Genomic DNA, 23,433 nt, shown 5'->3' on the forward strand with positions numbered 1-23,433 from the left:
TAGGAAAGCTGTCACTAGCAAGGAACTAAACTTTCCTGGACATATCCCTTATTTCTATGTTTATTCCTGTTCTGTGCACTAGAGGCAGTTCTCACATCTTATTTCTCTGTGTAGCCAGGCTGCATTCATTTTTATGTTGTTGTTTTTTGGGGTTTTTTTTGCTAGTTTCTTTACTTCCTCTCCATCTTCTCTTTCCATTTAGAAATATGCTTAAAGTTGCTGGATTATCTTTGCAGCTGTATTCTGTAGTCCTTCCTTCCAGTCTTTTCATTTTGGTATAATATCTGTCTTGGTGTTATCTGGATATGATCACAGTGGGTTGGGAAGCTTATTCCTGTTTTGTGTTTGCACCTTTGTGTGTTCAGGTGTGTTCAGTCTAGGGTAGCCTGCAATTAATATTGTATTTTGAACTTAGAGCAGGTCTTCTGGTACAGATGGTATCTAACTGAGGTTGGGAAAGTGTTCAGAATTCCACACTCTAGTTTGTACCTTTTAGTGTCCAACAGCAGCACCCATGGATGGTGGAAGGAAAAACCTCACAGCCTGGCTTGTTCTCTAGCTGAGAAATGGCACCTTGCCTTGGGTGATTAATTAGTCACTTGTATAACAAGTTTGGGTGTCCTGAGGAAATTAGGTAAATTGATTGGATTATTTTAATTTTTAAATTAATAAATCAGTCTGAGTGTTTGTGCTGTGTGAAGGGGAAATAAATCTGTAATTACCTGTACTCTGCACTAACAGTTTATCTGACTCCTTTCAGAAGTGGGTTTTTACATTCTTGAATTCTTGTGAAACTATAAATTCAGAACAGGTTCCAAACAGATTCATCATCTATGAAAAGAGACTTTATCAAGATAATCTAAAATAACATATATCCTCCATGCTTTGGAAATCCTGCAGACCACAGAGAAACATTTTACCTAATACAGCATTACACCCTAAAAACAATACAATGCTGCCAGACCACAAAACATCCGCAATTTGGGACAGCAGATGTTTCTACACATGCTTCTTTTTAAGACCAAGAAGCAACACAAGGGAAAATAAAAAGTTGAACATTGAGAAAGAAATGTAATATTGGAGAGCTGGGGGAAAACTGGATGGACAGAAAGATTTGAGTAATTAGTAATTAATTCCTAAGAGTGCTAGGAAGATGTGGAAAAGTATTTGTCAAATGGAAACATATGTATGAGAAAGAATTCTTTTTTTTTGTAACTGGTTCTTAAATACAATTTTAACTTTGTCTTAAAAATAGCATGTTCATGAAAGCAAGAATTAGTTTGAAGTACAAAAATCCTGTCATGCTATGCCTGGAAAGACTAGCAATTACTGTTTGAATTTATTTTTTTAATTTTTTTTTTTTTTCCAGCACCGGATTACCATAACGCCTTCTAATTATTTTTAAATTTTATTTTAACTTCAGCTGATCCCACAGTTAAGGACTTAATTGGAGGCTTCACGGCTCTGCATTACGCAGCCATGCATGGCCGGGCGAGGATTGCACGCCTGATGCTGGAATCCGACTACAGAAGTGACATTATTAATGCCAAGAGCAACGACGGCTGGACTCCCCTGCACGTCGCCGCTCACTACGGCAGAGACTCCTTTGTCAGGCTCCTCCTGGAGTTCAAGGCTGAGGTTGATCCGCTCAGTGATAAAGGTACTACACCACTCCAGCTGGCCATTATCCGGGAGAGGTCAAGCTGTGTGAAAATCCTCCTGGACCACAATGCCAACATCGACATTCAGAATGGGTTCCTGTTACGATACGCTGTGATCAAAAGCAATCACTCGTACTGCCGAATGTTCCTCCAGAGAGGGGCCGATACAAACTTGGGGCGCTTGGAAGATGGACAGACACCCTTGCACTTGTCTGCTCTTAGAGATGATGTGCTTTGTGCACAAATGTTGTATAATTACGGAGCAGACACTAACACAAGGAACTATGAAGGACAGACCCCACTGGCTGTTTCAATAAGTATTTCTGGAAGTAGCCGACCCTGTCTGGATTTCTTACAAGAAGTGACAAGTATGTATGTAAGAGAAGTTAATCGCAGGACACAATGTCCTCTAAAAGCCTTCTTTGAATATTGAGCCCCAGGAAAAAAAAAAGCTTCCTCTCTGCCCCTTGATGCTATTTAAATGCACTAGAAAATTCCTGGGAAGGTGAAGGGATTGTGATACTGGGAATCTCTTACTCGGCAAAGGAGCTAATGTTAAGTGTGCTTCATTTAAAGTAGTTTCGTTCAAATATCTATGGGAAGCATTCATTTTAAAAGAGTCAACTGTAAAATCTCCTTTTATTTCTGGCCTTAGCACATAAGATTTTTGAGTTTGGTTTTGTTGTTTGTTTAGGGGTTTTTTAGCGTCTTTTGTTTTGCTTTTTTATTGCCGTGCAAATCCTCGGCAGTTGATGGCTTTTTCATCTGCACTGCAACTAGGGCAGAAGAGAGCTTTGGCTGCTTTGTGTTCTCCCACATTCCCTCCTTCCATCCCTTAAACGAGACAAAAAAATACCACAGTTCATTCCTGCAACTTGAAGGGATTTCATGTGCTGTGTAGCTTTGATTTGATTTTGTTGATGTCTTTGAAATACGAGAGATTTTAACTCATTGTGACTTCAGATATTTAGAAAAAGTATGGGGCTCTGAATTTCCAGATCGCTTTTGATTCCCAGTTTTTGGTGTACTAGATCTACTGGAAGTTTTCCTCTCTCAACGTGGAATGCTGTACTAATGTTTCATAATCATAGTATTTCCTAAAGCATTTAGGAATTGCTGATAAGCATTTGGCAGAGTTTGCCAATTCAAATATGTTAAGATGGCCTGGTAAATTATCATCCAGCTAGAATGATCTCTGCACTGCAGAGGATCTGGTGTTTCATATATCCTTTTTTGTCCCCTATAGCTCCTTTTATTTTTTTGAATGTGGTAATTTTTTTATGAGAATTAGATAACCTATATACTCTGTAAAGAAACTGAAAGTTAGTGTGGGCTGGAAGTGAATCAGCTGAGATCTGTTGTCAGTAGCTGACACAAATAAGCATTTGGAATTTCCTTTCTTTTTCTATAATGATTTGTGGTGGTGTTTTTGTTCATATCTGAAATTGAAAGAGAATTTCTGGAAAGGTGGAAGTTGGTAATAAGATATACAAGCAATTAAGCAATTTTGGTTTAATTTGCCTGCTCCTTCTCATTCAAACACACTTCTTTCTGGTTTCCTTTTTGGAAGCCTCTCACTATATAGTTGCAGTGTCAGGGATTTTAGGGATTTTAGGAGATGATATAATATCCAGACTTGCAGTGTTTCAGTCTTAGGATGTATCAGTGAGCACGAAAGCTTAGGCTGCTCCCCTGTTTCCTCAGTGTCTAAAGACCAAAGGAAACAGGTACTGGAACTTTCAGTTTGCAGATTCCATACCTTAAGGGTTTAATGTTAAGTGAGAAGTAAATTCTGCTACAAAAAGAAGTAGCTTTAATTTGTGGCCAGTGTAACAGTGTTGGAACTATCCCAGTTCTGTGCTGTTGGAGGGAGAACTGGGAAAGCAGTGCTGACAAAAACAGCTCTCTGCTTCTGAGCAAAATAATTATCAATAAATGTTTACAAACCACTGTAAACAAACTCTGCTACCCTTTTTGTAAATATCCAAACACTGTCTTCCCTGCTTTTCATGAATAATTACTTTAATAAGATGCTGTATAAGAGTTGAGATGGATAAAGAGCAAGCTGGCATTTTGGTAGTGGAGTTCCCAGTTAAGTCTGACTGTACAGGGAATTGCTGAGATCTCATGCTGTAGTACTTTGGGGAAGAATCTTGTTTATGAGTCTACTGCAATATGTATTTTCTAGGAAAAAAAATTTACAAACTTTTTGGACAATTCTTCTATTGGAATTCTTCCTGAAACTCCTCTGAGGTTGGCAACAGTGCCTTGTTTGTGGGGCTTAAGGGGAATTTCAGTTTTTTTGAATCTTATACTAAGTAATTTACATAGAAATCCATAGCTGTAAGTTTTACATCTGCATCTGAAGTTTTGAAGAGTATATTTGATAGTAAAACAGGAAATAGTTTATATTTTTACAGTAGATTAACGTTTTTAAGGCTAAAGATTAATAGATATTAAATATCAAAGTTATCAGACTGATCTATGTCTTCAAGTGGAAGCAGTTGCATGCTGCATATAAACGGGATACTATTTGTAGTCTACATGTAAGCTGTGAGTAGCTGTTTTTTTTTTATACTTAGAAAACGTATTTGTACAGTTTCAGTTTCTCAGAAAACATCATTTGTGAATTTCTTTTTGTTTTGGTAGGTATTGTAATCGGTAATAATGGCAGCCTTTAGCCCAGGTCCCCGGTTGGGAATAACAGGCAAGAAACCAAGCTCTCAGAAATACTCAGTATTGGCCCTGAGAGTCTGCAAGAAGATATTGGATTTTGGGGTTTGACCCTGAAGGTCTGATATTCTTCCTGGTTACAGGTAGAGATTCCTTTGCTCCTAGAATAATTCCAAGAGGAAGTTATTCTATAGTTGTGTTTCAGTATTTAAGCACAAACCTGGAAGTTAGGAACAACAGAGTTTTTGACCATGAGTCTGCTGTTGACTTGGTGTTCAGACTTGTGTGTTTTTCTTTTTCCCCCTCTCTCTTTTTTATAATACAAAAAAAATATTGAGGATGAAAAAAAATATTGAGGATGAAAACTGCTCAATGATTTTATTAATCACCTTCCTTCTCCTTATCTGTATTACACTTCTCAATTTCAAAAAACATTTATTGGCAGCCACCATAGAACCTAAGATCATTTGATAAAGAGTTGGTTTAGAGCAGTGTAAATGTTTCCATTTTCACATGGTCTGATCCTGCCTCTTCAGGAGTGTTAATGTGTTAAGCTTAGAACGCACTAATGCAAATTAAAATACAGAAGCGTGTGTATGATATATAGAAAGAGATACATAGAGACTATTAATTGGAGTGTCTATATTTATAAAATTAGTGTGCAAACACAGCCCTGGATGAAATTATTTATTTTGAAGTTAAATGGGATTTGAGAACATTGAAACTTATTAAACTAATGTGGGAGGTAGAAAAAATGCAAGTGTTAGAAAAATATGTAAGGGCTTAAGTAAACTTCAAGATATTAGAAATTTCAATTAGGATCTTTAAAAAAGCCTGGAAACCTCCCCCTCCCCATAGCCCTCCTTTAATTGAATTTGTGTTCAGCTCAGGAGCAGGAGAGGCTGTGAGGAGCTGCTGGTCTGTGTCGAGGCAGAGCTCAGGAAACGGTCTGGCCAGAGCAGTGTGATGTGGCTGGTGTGGGAACAGGTACCAAAGAACTCAGTTCAGTTCTGGAACAGCACCTAAAGGTCACCCAGTGAATTTAACTGCGAATGTTTCAGCTGCATTCCTTTTCTGATTTTTCAAAGGGCAGTTCTTTTGCTTTGACTAGAGAGTGTAACTTTGTGTTTAATTTTATATAGCACTGTAAATATACAGAATAACTGCGACAGAAGTTGTGTGAAGGAAATCCTTAATCCTGTACATCCTTTGTCTCTATCCCTTGGCTAAATCAAGATAACTTTTCGCTAGAATTTTATTTTTTAACTGGGAGAAGATTTTTTAAAGTTTTTCCCTGCATAGTTTTAACTTTTATAAATACAGAAGTGTCACAGTGAATTAAGTAGATTTCTACATATTTTATTTCATGGATAATTGCAAAGGAAATGGTATTTTCATGTTTGTAATAACATATCAGATCTTTACTGGAATCTCAGGCTTTACTTGTTTCCTTGGGTGCTGCTGGAAATCTTGCAGTGATGATTGAGGTCTGCTTTGTCATCCAGTTACACAGGGAACTGGGATAAGGGGATTATTTTATAATTTTCTGCTCTACAGTTGACTATATTAAGTAGTTGAATCATATCGTGTAGGCATATAAGTTATTTACTTTGGAGGAATTTTTTAACAGGCCTTCGTAAAGAAAAATTAAGGACTATTTTTAGATGTGGCACTTAAAGTACAGCCATGCTCTAGTCCCATTTGTACACCTATGCTCTACTCTGCAAAAATAATTTTAAAATAGCATAACAATGCATATTAGGCCTGTCTTGATGTTCAGAGCACTTTACTTACTGTCTCCTAAAAATAGATAAACATTGTGGTGTTGAAATTCTTAGCTGCATTTCCATAGCAATTTCAGCGAGACTGAATTTACAGAGATGGCACAATTTTATTGTTTTTTTAAATACCTTTGCAAGCATATTTAAATCTTAATTCCATTGCCAAATACACCTGTTAAGTATAACATTGAGCCTTACTGATATTCTGCTTTTTCATATAGGAATTTCCAGTCCAAAATTGTATATCATTTCTGTGCCAGATAGACTGAAATTTAATAGACATCTAAAACTCATTGTGGGGAATTATTTTTCAGAGAGCAATGAAAACATATGTCAGGCTCAGACATTCTAGCAGAGGCATACTGAACACAAAATTAAATTAGACCTTTTAAAATAGCTTGTATGATATCCAGTTGAAAAGCTCTCCATGTCCTGTCGAGCTGGAGGAATTTGTTCACGCTCTCAATGCACACTCTGTAATTCTACACTCATCCCTGCATGTCTGATATTAATATTTTGGACCTATAGATTTTTGACATTAGCTTTTTCTGATCTTTTGAATGCTGGAAATTATTCCAATAATCTCCAATTCTTCTGCTGTTGTTTTTTACAGAGTACAAGCAGTGCATTTCCTAACCTTTAGACCTACTGCACTGAGCAGCCGAGTTCCCCTTCGGCTCAGCCTCACTCACTCCCTAGGTGATCCCAGCCTTTCCCTCTGATCCCATTTTTGTACATCCTCCCCAGTGTGTTTCGTGGCTGCTGGGTGTGAGTTTCCAGTTGATAACTTCAATTATCTTTTTCATTTCCCCCCTCAAAAAAGCCAACAAATTCAGAACTCAGTTTAATTGCTGGCAGTAGCTGCATTCCCTCACCGTTGTGAAATAAGGAATGGGTTTAAGGGCTTGCTGCAGAAAGAAATACTTTTCCTGATATTCTAGAGGAGCTGAGCTGTTGCCAGCATACATCAGCTTGTTTTCAATGTATTTTGTAAAATGTTTCAGAAGATTTTTATTTTTAAGTTCCCTTTGTAGCTAAAAAGAAATTACCAAATGGTTTCTCGCTACTGTTTTCAGCCTTTCAGAATTCCCAGGAGGGGCAGGGACTCAGTTTGAGAAATACCACTCTAAGGTTTTTTAGAGAGATGCATTAATATTGTAGAGAAAATTGTGGGCGGCTTCTGAAATATGTCACTGATGTTATTTTTCATTTTTTAATTTCTCGAGAATCAGCCTATCCACTTGAAACCAATGGCACTGATTGTTTGCTTTAAAAGTACTTTTCTTTTAGTAGTTAGAACAATACATCAGAGGGGATCTTCTTGCAGCCTACAATGTATTAATTTCAGTTATTCCCAAGTTTTCTCTTGGGTAACAGAAAGGTCAATTCATGATTGTTGCATTGTATTTTTACATGGATTTTTTTTTTTTTTTTGCTCTCTATCTGCAGTGGAGGAAGTGTGTAGGGATTCCTCTTTTCCAGCTTTACAGTACTGGATTAAAGTCCCAAAAAAAGAATATTATCAGAGGCATCACAAATATGCCTTAATAGTCCTTAAATATAGACTTACTGGGTGAGTTAGTGTTTTATTTCTTGGAGAGCATTGTCTGCAGAAGGAAGGCACAGGTATAAATGCAGAGCAGTTTTTACAGTGGCACAGTTCTTTGGGCAGGTAGCAAATTCTAAATGGAAGTTTTGTCTGGCTCTGGGATAGAATAGCAAACTCTCAGATATCATACCAGAAAAATCTTGAAACTGCAAAAAGAAAAAGAATGGGAGTTTTGAGTGGAAATTTAGATTATTTGTAATCATTTCTTGCTGTTAAAACATGGGATTTTTCCTTTGCTTTACCAGCAAAGGCTGATCTTTTAATAATAATTTAAAAGGCTCATTTCATTATTCAAGTAAAATAATTATTTCAGTGGGAGAAAGCTCAGAAACTTTGTTAGCAGCTGAAGAACTGATTTAGGAAAATGTTTAAATTTTATGCATATTGAAGTCTGCTGCATCTAGATTAGAAAAAAATCAAAAAACATTTCCTCTTGATTCCTTAAGCTCATGCATTACATTTCTTCTGTTTGGAGGAAGCTTTTCTGTCAGGTTTGGGGCACTGTACACAAGAATTGCATTGGTGGGGATTTCTGCTTTCCCTTCCAGTACAGAGCACTAGCTCTGGGAGGCAAAAGATGAGCTGTGCTTCTTTTTCCTGTCATTAATACTTCTAATTTATTTGATTACTGCTTTAAAGCTTGCAAAATTAATTGACTGCAGCATGTAATGATTTGGTGAACACATGAGGAAATCCAGAATAACAGCAGCAAGGTGGCCCTTCAGGGATGTGCTGGATGTTTTTAAGGTGATCAGTAGTTTTATGTGGCTGTTTTGCATGATAGTGGTAATTAGGCCAATCGTACCTTACATGTTTGTGGGTTTTTTTGCTTCTTTCTCTTTTAATTCTCTTCCTTTCCAGCTAATTTGCCTAAATACCTTCCCAAACTTGTGCTGCAGGATATAACCAAAGTTGCAACTTCCTAATTGTTTTTAAAGAGAACTTTATTCATCATTTAACTTGTCTTACTTTGCCAAGTTACTAATAACATTTTTCATTTGCCAAACTAAGGTTCACTGACATCGGTCCGTAATCCTTGAATTTTTTTTTTCTTTTCATTCAGATGCAACCAAGAATGAGTAAGTGTTCCAGACACCGTTTCTAATAAATCACAAATGCATTAATAACCCTGGAATTTGCAAGGCGTGACCTAAGACACCAGCAGCCACTAGATGTAGCAACTGGTGCTTAACACTGGAAATGTCCATTGTTAACACATTCCCAGGAAATGTTTTTTAGGCTTATCAGGGGAAAATGTCATACATTTGATAATCAGGTCTTTTTGAATTAACTGATGACCAATTTCTTCTGGGTATTTTAAGTTGTCTGTTCTTTTATGTTCTCAAAAACCACGTAGGATGTTAATTAAAAGGCATTTATTTCTGAAACCAGAAATCAGTGTCTCATAGCTGATTTATTGTGTACTCCACTACAGAAAATACACAAAGTCCTCTAGTCCTTTAGCATTTCTAATGCTGCTGTTCGCAGTGAACTTTTGCTTTCTGAACCCTGTTTTGAAACATCAGAATTATTTTTTTATCACCATTAAGATTGCTTGGTTTCTTACCAAAATAACTTTCCTTTCCCTGAAGCTGAACAATCTGCTGTTGTGCAAGTTGCCTAAATTCTTTCCTTCAGGTGGCAAAAAAAATTGCCAAGAAGAAACCACCGGTGGATAAAGTAACCATTGGTCTGTGTTCTAAGTAATGGATGAAGTATTTAACTAAAAATAAATTGATATTTAGGTGGTGATAAGTATAATAAAAGTATTTCCAACTTACATAAAGGAAACTCAAATTTTCATGTTTTTTTAATTTGAAACTTAATTTCTTTAAAAGCAGACTGAGACTCTTTTCATGCATTACTTCTGCTGGCTTGCCCTGGATAATTTTAGTGCTTAAGATAAATCCCAGTGTCTAAAAATCCCTACCTGTCTGTCAGCCCATTTCTATAGATACCAACAGAAGCACCTGCATTGTTCAGGGTGCTGAGTATTTTGAATTTGACAGTCATCAGGTCCCATAACCAAGTCTTGGCTTGGAGGAAAAAAAAAAAAAAAGTAAAAGAGGCTTACACAGTTAAGTTGATGATCAAAATATTGATTAGAACAGCTTTGATGTGTTACTGGAATAACTCCAGAAAAGCTGTAGCAGAATGAGGAAAAAGCACAAAGGCAGGCAGTTTGTTCAGAGGTTTGGAGTGCTTCCCATGGTGGGGGTTGTTAGCTGGAGTTTTCAGCTTTGGGAAGAGGTACCAAGCATGAGTGGAGGATGGAGGTTTATATAAAGGTATGTAAAACCATGACTGGCGTGGGAACAATTATTCATTATTTTCCTTGTAACTCAAAGAATGGCAGGCATGCAACAAAGCCATCAGGAAGCAGATCTAAAATAAATAAAATTACTTTGCAGTTTTCCAGCCAACGCCTAATTATATTGTGAAATTTGTTGCCACAGGATGTTTTGGATACTGAAAGTATGAATGGGTTCAAAAAACACTAGACGGATTTACGAAGGGCAAGCTATTCACAGCTATTAAAGACATAGATCTGTGTGCAATCTCTGGGCTAGGAAGGCCCAAAGGCACCAGTGCTGAAAGCTAGAAGGGTTTATTGGGGCAGGATTTCTCAATGTCTGTTGTTCTGCTCTTTTTCTTTCTTTCTTTCTTGGGATCCATTGCTGGGTGCATTCAGATACAAGACTTGATTAAATTTTCTGAGGTTATTTTGGATACAGGGACCAAACCCCAATTGTTTCTCAAGGTGTTTGATTTTGAGTAGTTTCCTGGTAAGAATGAGCTTGAAAGAGAATTGATTATTTTGGAAAATCCTTGACAGGAATGCTGAAGTTTGTGTTTGTCCTGGTTTAGGGCAAATTTGAGAGAAAGGACAGCCTAGGATAGTGTGATATCAGTAAAGCTTTTCCTCTGTGGACAGTGGTTAATTCACATTTTCATCCCTTTCTGTTAGCTGCAGTTTGGCTGCATCCGAAGCCTGAAGGCTTTATCTTTTCATTAGAAGGCAGAGAAAACACCAGTCTTTACCTCTGCCACAGCTATCCTGGAATAACTTTTATAAATCCTCACTCTCTAAGGAAACTTCCTAGTCCTGTTGCAGCTGAACTTAGAAGTTTCTGTCTCATTGTTTGAAAGAAAAGCAAGACTGAGGGGTTTTTCCCCCAAGGATAGAAAAAAAAATCCACAAAAGGTAAATGGAGGAGTTCTGCTGTTCTGTAATGCATAAGCATATGTTGCCACCTGGTGGGAATCCTCACATGGGTGAAATCACTTTACACTGGCATCAGTAAAATTATGTGCATGTCAAAATATTTTTAGGATTCATCCCTTGATTTCATTGAGTTCATTAAAAAGGTATTAACCTGTGATTCTCTTGTAATTTTCCCCTCCCTCTCCCTCTTAGGAAACAGCAAACCCCTATCATTTTACAAAGTAAATGGTGTCTTAAAATACATTTAAAATGTGATCATTTTATTTTTATGTGTTCCTTTTGTCTTTTCAGGACAGCCCAGAAACTTGCAAGATCTATGCCGAATTAAAATCCGTCAGTGTATAGGCCTTCAAAACCTCAAACTGCTTGATGAACTACCCATTGCCAAGGTCATGAAAGACTACTTAAAACACAAATTTGATGATATCTGATATCCATGAAGAGAGGAACTGTGAGCAAGTTTAGTTCTATTCCAGATACTGAAGAGGCTTGTTGCCTTGCACAAAGTATATCCTATGCAAATTCTGATTTTTCTGTGAAGTCAGAAGGCAGGTATACACTTCCTTGGGTTTTTTTATACCACACGCTAGAAGGTCTTAATTTTTGGTTTCTTGGTCCAAGTTTACAAGGTCCAAGCTTTCTATACAAGATTGCATTTTAAAAATTGCTGTTGGTTTTCTGTTTGTTTTCACATTATGTGTGCAGACTTGCCGTGGAGATGGAAGGCAGCCCCTCGAGGGAAGTGCTTGGTTTGAGTTGGCATGCTGAGCAATGATGCAAGAACATAAAAGTCTGGAAATCAAGGCACCAGTCTTGCAAAAGGATACAGATAGACCTCTAGAACCCTGTTTGTTAGGACCTCTGTCTCTGCCAGGTGTTTGTTTTTGCAGGACGGAAGGAAGAGGGAATAATTGACATGTCCTCGGGTACTGTATGAATATAATTTGGAAATTGAGGAAAAAAATGCAGTTACCCTGTTCAATTTGAGGGTCTATGGGTCTATACATTGGCTTTTTTTTTTTTTTTTGGCATCTTCCTTTTCCTAATTACTGTAGTTGGGATGCCCAGAGAATTCAGGCCCTCTTTCCCAATATTCCCTGTTGAATGGGCTGTTTGTAAGTCTGTTTTTACCAGTGACAATACACTACAGAGAGGCATAGCCTCTGTATTTTTTACATTAACTTAAGAGGAAGCAAATTTAGATTTTTTTGAAGCCAATGTATTCTGTTGCTCATACAGTGCCTCCTGTGCAATAATCTCTCTGATGTATTTTCCCTTGATGTGTGATTCCCCCACTATTCCTCATTTAGGCTCAGTGCATTATTTGTGAGAGCAGGAGCTGCTGCCTCACTGGAGTGTTGATATGACATTGCAGAAATGATGCAGCAGTTGCTGTTCATTATTACTCCCTGAATTTCATGAATGTATAACCTGCTTTATTTCACTTTCAGTTGAGATTTTATCTACGGGTTCTCAGCCAAATTGTGTCCAAAAAAAAAAAAAAGGTAAATTGGCCAAACCCTTTGGTTTTAAAAGCAGTGTGGGGGGTCGGGGTTGTCTTGACTGCTCTGAAATTCAGTTTGTTTCAGGTTAGAGAGCAGGAAGTGCACATAAGTTATTAACTAAGAAGACAAGCCCCACTGACATTGAAAGTTCAAATTCTGCAATTAATCTGAAAGCAGAAACTGAGAGGAGTGCTGAAATCTGGCTACTGAATATGTCTTTCAAACCAGGTATTAAAAGATCTGTTGCAGAGTTTTGTTTCTGACCGTAGGAAAAAATTAATTTATTGATCAAAAGATTGGGCCAAAATGTGCAGTTGTTTCCCTCTTTATTTTCAAGGCATTACAGACTCAGCATAAGGTTCTTGCCAGTGTTCTCTACTTTTATTTTGGCATCTGCCTGGCTCCAGAAGAGCCCCTCTGATAGTAGGAGTGCTTTTGTAGCAGTTGCACCAACCGAAGTGAGAGATGAAAGGAATGATGATGGCTTTTAAGTTTCACACTGTCACTTTCAAAATACTTAGTGTTAAAAATAGGAAAAGCAAGGTAAGGCAGGTAAACTCATATTATTTAACTCTGCTAGTTCCTTTTAATATTTGATAACCCTGGACTGCAGCTCCCTGAGAATGAACCTTCTCACTGCTCGTGGATGCACCGGAACCATGGCAAGCAGGGAGGATTAGCTGTCCCTATTGTGCCTGGCATTGCATCAGGTTTGCAGACAATAAGGGATTTTGGAGATTCATGGCTCACAGGGTTGGCAATGGGCTGCTGAACCTTTTTATCTCCAGCTTGTACCGGTTCAAGTCCAGCTGCTGGAGCAGTGACCAGGAGTTCACATCTCGGCAGTGTGAGTGAGCAGGTCCAGCCTAACACCTGCACTGGGTCATAGAGCTTGTAGTGCTTCCTCCTGGTTGTATCTGTGGAGTAGGGACGAGCTGTGGGCTGTGAGCTCGAGTGTGTGGCTCGAGTCTCTCGGCCCCTGTGGAGGGAAGATCAGCCATTCCAATCTTTGAGCTCTCCAGTGCTGAGGCAGGGCAGACTGGCAGGTTTTAACACAAATCTTCCGTTTTCTGACATGAAATCAGGAGCTTACAACTGTTTTCTTAAAAAAAAAAAAACAACAAACAGAACAGACTTAGTATTGTTCACTACACTTGTAAGTTGGTCTAAACCAATGTCCTTCCCCACTGAATTTTTACAGTAATATTTTCTAAGGTAATCTAGAGTATATTTTAGTTGCAATCTATATTAAGGCAAATTATTTGTTCTGTCTGTTGCTGTGACTGAAGAAAATTATGAAAGACTTTGTTGGTAACAAGAATGCTATTTAATGAAGAAATGTGTAATTCCATTATTTATTGTTTGAGGTTTGTTTTTTGGTTATTTCTTTTGAGTAACTGACATCTAAAAGGGAACACACATATGTTTCAGGCCAGTAAAAAGCCTTTCTTTTAAATTAATTTTCATCCTCTCCTCTCCCCAGGGTGGAGGGAAGCCCTCACCCTTTTTTGCAATGCTAAGCCATCTCTTGTAGCTGGTTTGTCACCTTAATTCTTGCAAAGCACCACAGCACATGTGGGTCTGAACCTACTGATAGTCCTGTGCACTATCTCTGGTTATCCATGTGCTCAAGTGCAGATAAAGTGGGGTTATTCGTTGATAATCCTACCCAAATTTCAATAAGGGGGAATTTGGTCTTTTTTTTTTTTTAATTGTTTTCAATATTGTGCACAAATACTTTGAAGAACAAACTGACCTTTGTTTTTCATTTGGACTAGAATGTGGAAGGAGAAGTGCATAATAGAGACTTGTGATGTAGCCTCGTTCCGTTACCTTAAAATTCACGGTTGAACACTTTTAATAAACCTTAAAAAATTGGCAAACACACCAAAGAATCAATATGAGTAAAAGACTCTGATCATTAACAAACTGCAAACCTCATCCTTTAAAACAAAGCAGAAAGTTTTTGTAAATATTTATGTTTATAAATGTACAGCAGAGTAAGAGTGTTTTTTAGATTATTTAATTACCATATTTCTAAACTATTTACATTATAGACAATACTTGTTAGTTTGAAAAGCTCGAGTGGGTTTGTTTTGTTTTGGGTTTGTTTTCTTTTTTTTTTCTTTTTTTTTTTTTTTTTAATTCACTATCACTCATGCTTGGAATAATTCTGGCTTCCTTGGGATAGCGTGGAAAATTCGGTTTTCTGGCTCTGGTTGGCAATCATAGGAGAACACATCTGGACAAACTCTTCAGATAAATACCCAGAGGCAAAAGAAAAGATATGGCATCTTTACCAGGATGGGCTGGTTTGGAGGAAAAAACCTGTCCACAAGTGCAGCTTCCATGCAATGCTGTGTTACCAATACCATCATGTATTTTGTTCTTCCTTTGCAATGTAAGTTTTTGCTTTGGGTCAATTTGAATTTAAAAAAAAAAAAAGAAAAAAAAAAAGAAAAAGAAAAAAGTTAAACCTGGTTAAAACCTATTTTTGGTTTATGTTCTGTTTATTTCTAATGTAATGTTTTAATAACATAATACCACTTTACACATTTTCTCTCCATGTTTGTCTGTCTCTTCTACTCCTGTTCCCTTCTCTGGGGTACATGATTCTGTAGTGTGATTTGGGACTCAAAATGCCCCCACAAATGGGAGTTCAGATGTCTCATGAGTTGTAATGTGATTTTTTTTACCAGTAAATATGGACAAAACCCTCATAAAATATTTTGGGATGGAAGGGACCTTAAAGCTCATCCAGTCCCACCCCTGCCATGGGCAGGGACACCTTGCACTGTCCCAGGGTGCACCAAGCCCTGTCCAGCCTGGCTTTGGACACTTCCAGGGATCCAGGGGCAGCCACAGCTGCTCTGGGCACCTGTGCCAGGGCCTGCCCACCCTCCCAGTGAAACAAAACTCACTCTAGAGCTGGGCTTTGGAAGGGGAAACAAACTGGTCCTAAACTGTGAGTGGTTGGGTTTTCCGTGCTCAGATTCCAGCGCTGCAACTTCAGGCATTTTTTGCAGGTTCACCTTTCCTCCTCAGGCTCATGCACTGACCAAGAGACAAAAGTGACCAAACAGAGGCTGCATTTTAGGCTCTGTTTACTGCTAATAAAAAAGGGGGGTGCATATGAATATTCCTGACACACAAATTGAAACTGGAACGTTTAGGTTCAGTCATGAGAAAAATGTACAACCAAAAGTTGCAGTAAGGTTTTGGACTCTAAAAACTTGGAGAGGAAGGAGACTAGATTTCAAGACATTACTGCTAAAGGGTAGTAGGGGGAAAAAATGCTGTTTCCATTGCTCAGTAGCAAACTTCACAAACATCACTGGGAGAACATTCACTGTTCAACCAGCAGTTGTGTTTAGAGCTGCTGCTGATGGTTTCTAGCAGACTGGCCAGGCTTTGGCTGGGCTATACTGAATGCTGTGCTAAAGACTTTGTTCCTGTTTATGTATCATATTTCCTGTTTGAGTGTTCACTTGTGAAGTTTAAAACAATTAATGGCTAATGTTACTACTTGGAAAAACCTGATTTACAAGCTGTTGACAAATGATGTGTTTAGAATATACAATCTTTATATATATTGGTAGAAGTGGGTGATAGAGAAGTGTACTTATTTTATATGGCAAAACATGGGGGTTTTTTACCATAGTGAATAACAAAAAATTAGAACCTTTGAAAGAAAAATTATCAGAGCACAGAACAGACTCTGCTTTGTCTTTTCTCGGACAGGCTGGAGTGAAGCATTTAAATTCTCTTTGCTCAAGTCTTTCCCCTCTGCTTTGGTTGGGGCTACCACTACCTCAAAGGTTTTAGCCTGTTCTGGAAATTGGAATAGACTAAAGTTTGTTTTTTTCCTTTATCATTGGCACACTGAGTCTCTGCTGTAGGATTCTACTCCTTATTAGCCAAAGTAAAGCTCAGCATGTGATTTAATCCCAGGGCAATCAGAAACAAAGCAGGTATGTGCACTGCTTTATGAAACCATGCTACCAGGAGTTCTTCAGCCAGTGCATTCCCCAGGGAACCACAACGTGCAGCTGGAACAGCAAAAAACTGGGCTCGAAAGCTGTGCTGACTTTTATTGGGATGTCTCCAGCTGTCTAGTGAAGAAGTCAGAGCTCCAGCTGTTTCCTCACATCTGGGCTCTCTAGTGCTGCTGGCCGCTGTTTGTGAGGTCCCAGGTAAGTCCTGAATGTTGTCATGTTTGCAAGAAGGATATTTGACCATCTCCAGAGGTGCTCGTAAAGGGTCTGGAAGCATTTCTGAGCCTTCTTCACACTAGCAGGTTTCTCATGTGGTGGAGTTGGTGTACAATTAAAACAAGTGGGTTTGAGAGTGATGGGTGCTACAGGGTCAGTATTTCCCTCACTTTTGGCTTGATCTGCTGCAATGTTTTTACAGACCCCTCAGCATACATTAAATAGTCCTAAAAGGAGTGAGAAAGGTGAATGAAAAGAAGCTTATGGGCAATAGGTTATACAAGAGTAAATACTTTTAGGAGAAAATGTAGGTCTGTAAGTAACTGATCTACAGCAAAATCATTTATTCTTAAAGACCACAAAATTTGCCACTACTTCTATTCTGACTTGCAAAAATAGAGTTTATTTGCAGTCTTAATAGACTCCAAAGAGATCATCTTCTGTTCTGTCATGAGTAACTGGAAGTTAATGGAAGTGTTCTACTAAATTCTGTCCTCATTTCTGACTTGGACCATTGTAACTCCGCTGAAGGTGGTGGTTACTCAACATTTAATCTGGTGTGAAAGAGCAAATAATTGCTTTGGATGGTCAGCTTGCAGCCCTGCTCCTTGCTTTATGGCCTAATGAGGAGAGTATTTTTGGAAGGTTTTTGTGAAACACTTTCACAAGGGATTCTGGAGTTGAAGCCAACTTTATAAGCAACCAGCAGACAATTTTATTTTTCTCCTGAAAACATTGCCTGTTTTGCTAGAGTTACTTAAACTCTGATTTCTAGTCCTGAGCTGGTGAGAAATTTGAGTTTGATGTTCCATTCCATATCTTGACAAACAGCAGACTGAAGTAGATCTGCAATGAAATGAAAACTCATTTTATTTTAAAGAATTAATTTTTAAGTCATTAGAGATTAAATTTTATATACATTAGCATAACAGCAGGTTCTTACATTCTTTGTTGAGTGTGTGACTGCTTGCAATCTGCATTCACAGTGTGTTTAAAATACAAGGGGGTGAGTTTTAATAGCATCTCTGGATGTTCCAGGTCTGGAACTGTCAGATCTGCCCTTGTCCATCTCTTGTCCGCCTACAAGCCAATACGAGTGGCATTTTTAGGTTCTCATCTGTTCCTACCTGACTATAGCATTTGCATGGAGTAGTAGAAATTTAGATTCAGCTTCATCTAATGCTTGATTTTCAAACCTCAAGAGTACCCAACTGCAGGATGTGGGTTACTGAAAATGACTTCCAAGCTGTGTCTGTCTCGAGAGCCCAACTTGAGATCCATCCCCTGGCTCTCTTGGATATTGCTTATCTCATAATGGGTTTTAATATAGCTGCTAGGAAGCAGAACCAAATAATATTTAGAGAGTAGTCAGTCTGAAAATAAAGTGCCCAGGATGTTTGGTAAGAGGACGAAGTTTAGATGTGTGTGGGATTGTGTGAGGGAGAGAGCAGAAAATGTGCCTTTTGATCTTACAGAAATGTTTGGTATGTGGGTTGTTGGGCTTAGAAGTTGGAACATCCTTAATATAAAATAATCTGTGTGAGTATTTGAGTCTGTTCCTTTTCAACTTTGTGTGAGTTATTTAATGGTTAGTTAGCCAGAAAAAAAATCACTGTTTTCTGATGGTTCAGGCACCCTCCTGAGGAGTGGAAGACTTGAATTAAAAGTTCCCACTCTGAACCAGGCAAAGCAATTAAGGATGGGGATTTGTACTCACATTCCCACCTTTTAGTGCTGTGATTACAGGTTTGTTAAAATTGTGCCACAGAGAGAGAAAATACCAAAACTGTTACACAATCTCCGAGGCTGACCCCGAAAGGTCATTCAAAGCAGGTTCCCAGCTGGATGGAGTCCAGTCCTGCTGTCTCCTGCTCTTGTGAACAAATGGCTGAAGCTCATGGGGCTTTTTTGTCCCTATTTATCTGTGATCTACCTGAGAAAATTAACCCAGGCCTCTTCTGGTTCCCTGAGCACCTTCCCTTGAGCTCTGGTGTGTTTGTGTTTGGGTGCCACATCGTGGAGGTGTTCCAAGCCAGTCTGGATGGGGCTTGGAGCAGCCTGGGGTAGTGGAAGGTGTCCCTGCCCATGGTAGGGGTGGAATGAGATGAATCTCAGGTCCAAACCAGTCTGTGATTCTGTGGGCACCCACCTCCTTCCAGCTCTTGTCTTTGGTATCAAAGACTTTCTCTCCCTCTTCACAACTTGTGTTCCACACCTCACTGAGGATGAGGAATGAGACTTCCCTTGCTCCAGAGACCATCTTAGCAGGTGGCTTGAAAGGTGTCTTAAGTGAAAAAATCCTATGTGATGTCAGTTTTTGTGATATTGCTTGGGACTTTGCTTTCTTGGCGAAAGACTCAATTTTTTTTTCATAAAACCAAAATATCTTGCCCTGTGTTTTCATTGACTTCAATCGCAGTGTTTCATTCCAGATCACTGATTTATCTTATGTTTTTTTAAGACTCTAACACTTAGCAAAGTTCTTTCACATCACAACCAGTTACTATTTTAATGAATCAAACTGATTAAGGGCACAAAAAAATGTTACAGTGACATATCTGCATTATTAGTACTATATCCTATAACTCTGCTTTTAATTTGTTCGTGTCCAAGTAAATTAAATTAAGGGGCTGTTTTAGGAACCTCATCAGTTGTTTTCAGCCAATAGTAGAAAACAGTTTAATGATTCCAAATAAGAGTTCTTTGAAAGGTGTCCAGATAGGGGCAGTTTCAATCTTATCTGATAAATAGCTTCAGATCGTCCTTGCTGCAAATTGAATCTTGTGGTTTGTGTTTTCTTCTTCCTGAGCTTGGGTACACTGATTATTTTTTTCCTCAAGCCATTTTGCCAGAATTTTTGAAACCTGACATTTTGAGCAAAGAAGAACTTTGCTCAACTTGAATTGCTTTCATGATTCATTGATCTTCCTTCAGTCTTGGTAAGAAAAAAACTTTCAATGAGAGCAGACTCCTTCTTTTAAAGGGCATTTTTATTGCCGCCTATATTTTGCCCAGGTGTTCAATATTCTATCCAGTATTTTTTTAATTTGTAGTTATCTTGTCAATAAAGTGGCTTTTTACCAGATACATGGAGCATAACAGTTATTAGTTATATTGGTATACAGCTGAACTTGCTGGCTTTGAGTATTTCCTGTGCTTCATAAATACTTGTATAATCTGTTGTGCAGGCTCAGCTGTTCTTAATTCTAATGTGATTCATATTGTGCTTAGAAATTTGACATTCTTGGCTTGTCAGAAATATTAATATATGTTAGTGCCATATCTATCGAAAATTGACATGTTTTGTGCAGGGCCTTAATTTTCACTTCTTTATATTGCAGCATTCCATATTGAGCAATGCAGCTTTGTTTGCTTTTAAATTTCCCTCTCACCTTCAGCCCTGAGAAACCAGAAATAATTAGATTATATCTTTCTCTTGGCTCGCATAGTTTTCACTTGTAGTGAATTATGCCATGCAAAACTATCCCTCCAGTGAGAATTTGGTTGTCATTGTTAAGAGCTACATCTGGACTGTGTAATACTTCGTGTGTTGCACTACAAAGAGTCTTTGCCCGGGGCTCAGTCAGAGCTGTACCTCACCAGCGTGTTGGAATAGCTCTTTCCTCTGGCAAAAGTGCCACAATTCACCTCCCCAGGCCTTTCGGCTGTGGGTAAGGCTGCTGGACAGACAAAAATGTTGCTCTAAACCTCCAAAACTGAAATGACCCTAACTCTTAACAGCCCAAAGTATTACAGGAGTGTTGACCTCCATGTGGGCAAGTCCTGTTTCTTCAGTGGGTGATGGCAGTTCAGACTTCCACCTACTTGAGCCAAATACTTTATCCTGGTAGCTGGATGAAAGTTCAGCTTCAGGAAAGAAGTTTGAATGCACCTTTAAGGTCTGTATGATGGTGAATGAAAAGCCTTTTCTCTCCAGCCCCTTCTGTGTTTAATTACCCAACCGCAGAGGAGCTGAAGCTTTTGTTTCCAGGTTGAGTCCTGATTTCAGCTGGGAAGTAATGAATGTTGCTGTCTCTCTGTACAGTCTTTCATCTTGCTGATGATATCATTTTCTTGTATAATCATGGGGGTAGTAAATGATTCCTATTCAGACTTCCTCTTTAAAATCAGACTTGGAGATTCCCTCACTCCCCACATTGGTTTTGCTGCTGTCACCTCTCATGCCCTGCTCTTTACTGGTACGGACCCACCAGGTCTTCCCCGAGGCTGTTTTGATTCTGATAAGGCACTGCAGACCCTTTTCTGGAGGATTCTTTTGGTTGTGAAGTAACAAAGCAGCAGTGCCACTTGGTTGCCCAGAGAAGAACACAAAAAATGTGTGGACTTTGATTTGGGGTGTTTCTTTGGGTTCTTGTTCTCCCCTTATCTTCAGGGTCAAGAGACCAACAAATGCTCCAAGCAGAAGTGCCCCTGTTGGCAGAAACCTTGGTGGTTGCTCTTACTGCATTAAATTCTTCCTTGCATGAGAGTCATACTTAGAGCTGGTGCTGGAGGAAACACTCTTGTTGAAACAAATCTGGACTGATACTGAATTGAGGTAGCAATTAGGTGCCTTCTGTTTCTGTCCATGCAGAGGAAAATGCACAGCTTGAAGCCTCATGTCTCTTAGAGTTTCCTGTCCTCATCCACGTCCTCTCCCATCTCCTTTTCCCAAATCTATTACAGAATCAGCAAAGTCAACTATTCTGCATCAAAAAAAAAAAAAAAATCTACTCGGAATTGAAACCTTGACTGCCTTTTTTGTGTACTATTAAGAAACTTTGGCTTTTATTGTAGTGTGTAAATGGAGTCTGGCTCCACAGCTGGCTGTCCCTGTCGGGGTGGTGGCATCTGTTCCGAGGGCAGGAGATGAGCTGACACTTGGTGAAGTTCCCTTGACTCATCTGCCTTACCAGAAGATACCCCAGCATGGATATGTCATGGGTTTTGAGTGGGATTTATTCTCAGAGTAGCTACTCACAGCTGTCTCTTATTCCTGCCATGCACAGATGTGAGGTTACTGTAGGGTTCTTCCCCAAAATGATGGATTGTCACTGGGACCTTGACTTCTGCTCCCACGGAGGTTCACGGCCATAAAAACCACTTTGTTCAAGAGTAGTGGCTGTAACAAATAAGCTCAGCTAAAGCCTTGCTTTTTCACTTTTACTGATTTCACTCGTCTGCTGTATGCTGGGAGTTCATACAGAGAATTAGATTTCAGTGACTTTGTTTAAACCTCCTTATCCTTGTCTAATTAAACTGAATGCTTTAAAGATGATTCATACCACTTGACACCCTTGTATCTAAATGCTCTTTCTTTTTGATGGGAGGTGAAGGAAATGTGCAGACTAGAAATTTAAGTGGGTCTTCCTTTCAGTTACTGGAAAAAGGGGAGCTTTGGGGGTTTAGGTATTTGCTTAAGCTTTCACTAGAAAACATTGTGCTTTTCCGAATCTGCTGTAATGATAGCCAGCTCCCATAAACACAGTTTCCCATAAAATGTTTCTTAAAGGGAAGAGTTCAAAAGCTGTGACCGTAACCCCTGTTTCAGTGCAGAGCAGCTTTACCACCTGTTGCAGAGGGGCTCCAGCACATTTTGGAGGTTGTGGCTTCACCCTTTGCTGTGATCACATTTTGGCATGTTGGTAGGACCCAGGGCTAGGTACAACCTTCCTCCAGTTCTACCCATCTCCCCATGCTTCCAACTTTCTATTCTTGGGAATTAAGGTGTATCTCAGTGAAGAAGTTGGAGGGAAAGGGGAGCAGGACTGTTGGATGCCCCCACTACGGGACAGCTCTGGCCGTGTGACAGATTTTTTCAGATTTTGTCAGCTCCGTCAACAAGGACGCACCGAAATGAAAGTTTTCTGCCATGTAATGAATGCTTCTTGCTAAGCTACCAGGAATGGCTTGGTTTTGCATAACATTTTTGTACTGTGCCTTCCAGAAGGCGTGGTGTGAGTAACAAAGGCAGGGTTGAAAGATGCCATGGGTTCCCTTCCTCCTCAGAGCAGGACTTAATGATATAAAGAGCCCAGTATTTCATTGATGTTTGTTGCCATTTCTGCTTGTGGGCTTTTCACAATACTGTGGTCAGGAAGATGACAAGATAAAGGATGACTAGTGTAGATCTGCTCCGTCTTGTAAAATAGGAATAATTCCCTTTTCTGATTATATTTCCTCTCCCCTCCCTTGGAAAAGATGACTCAGAAATCCATGACAAAGGAAATAAGTTCATTTGAATTTCTATGGAACCTTGAAAAGCCGCTTTTATGAAGTCCTGTTAGGAGGCTTTCAGCAGTGGCCTTTGACAAGAGCAGGAGGCAAAACTGAAACTCATGGTCCAAGTCCTCTGGTGTCAGTGGGTTGCCCTTGGCTCTTGCTCAGTATTGCAGATGGAAAATGAGACCATTACTCATTCTTGAGGGTTTGCTGTGGGATCCAAGTCTTCAATAGCCATAATAGTAGAAATCTCTACCATACAAGGAAAAATTACTGTTAGCTAATCTCAAAAAAAAAAAGCCAGCAGAAATCTACTATTTTTCTATTTAAAGGTGGGAGAAGAAGGAACTGGCTGAATGCAATGACTTATTTCCCCGTGCCTTTACAAAATTTCTAGTGTTCTTCTAAGTAAGAATTTGTATTCAGCCTTCAGTTTTAGCAGCGTGTTCAATGATTATCGTGTGCATTTAGAAGAAAGACTTCTTTCCTCTTCTTTGAAACAAAAGTCTCCAGAAGATACAGAGATGAAAACATGCCTGTTCTCA

The 23,433-nt window shown here is 39.0% G+C and overlaps 1 protein-coding gene across 3 annotated transcripts in view; it reads left to right on the forward strand.

Annotated features, from left to right (window-relative positions):
* ASB7 (ankyrin repeat and SOCS box containing 7) overlaps positions 1–14,608 on the forward strand; it is a 30,080-nt gene extending 15,472 nt beyond the window's left edge. The window contains exons 5-7 of one of the 3 annotated variants that reach the window (XR_005258128.1): positions 1,424–2,029; positions 4,311–4,477; positions 8,788–11,208. Coding sequence is in view for 1 of the 3 variants with exons in the window: in XM_038147046.1 (XP_038002974.1) it covers positions 1,424–2,029; positions 11,242–11,381 (746 nt within the window). In the remaining 2 variants the exon portion in view is untranslated. Of the gene's footprint in view, positions 1–1,423; positions 4,478–8,787; positions 11,209–11,241 lie in introns of those variants that run through there. The other 2 variants (XR_005258127.1, XM_038147046.1) reach the window with 2 other exon arrangements.
* Positions 14,609–23,433: the final 8,825 nt, after the last annotated feature.

This window comes from Motacilla alba, chromosome 10 (genome assembly GCF_015832195.1).
Source record: "Motacilla alba alba isolate MOTALB_02 chromosome 10, Motacilla_alba_V1.0_pri, whole genome shotgun sequence".
Classification (NCBI taxonomy): Eukaryota; Metazoa; Chordata; class Aves; order Passeriformes; family Motacillidae; genus Motacilla; species Motacilla alba.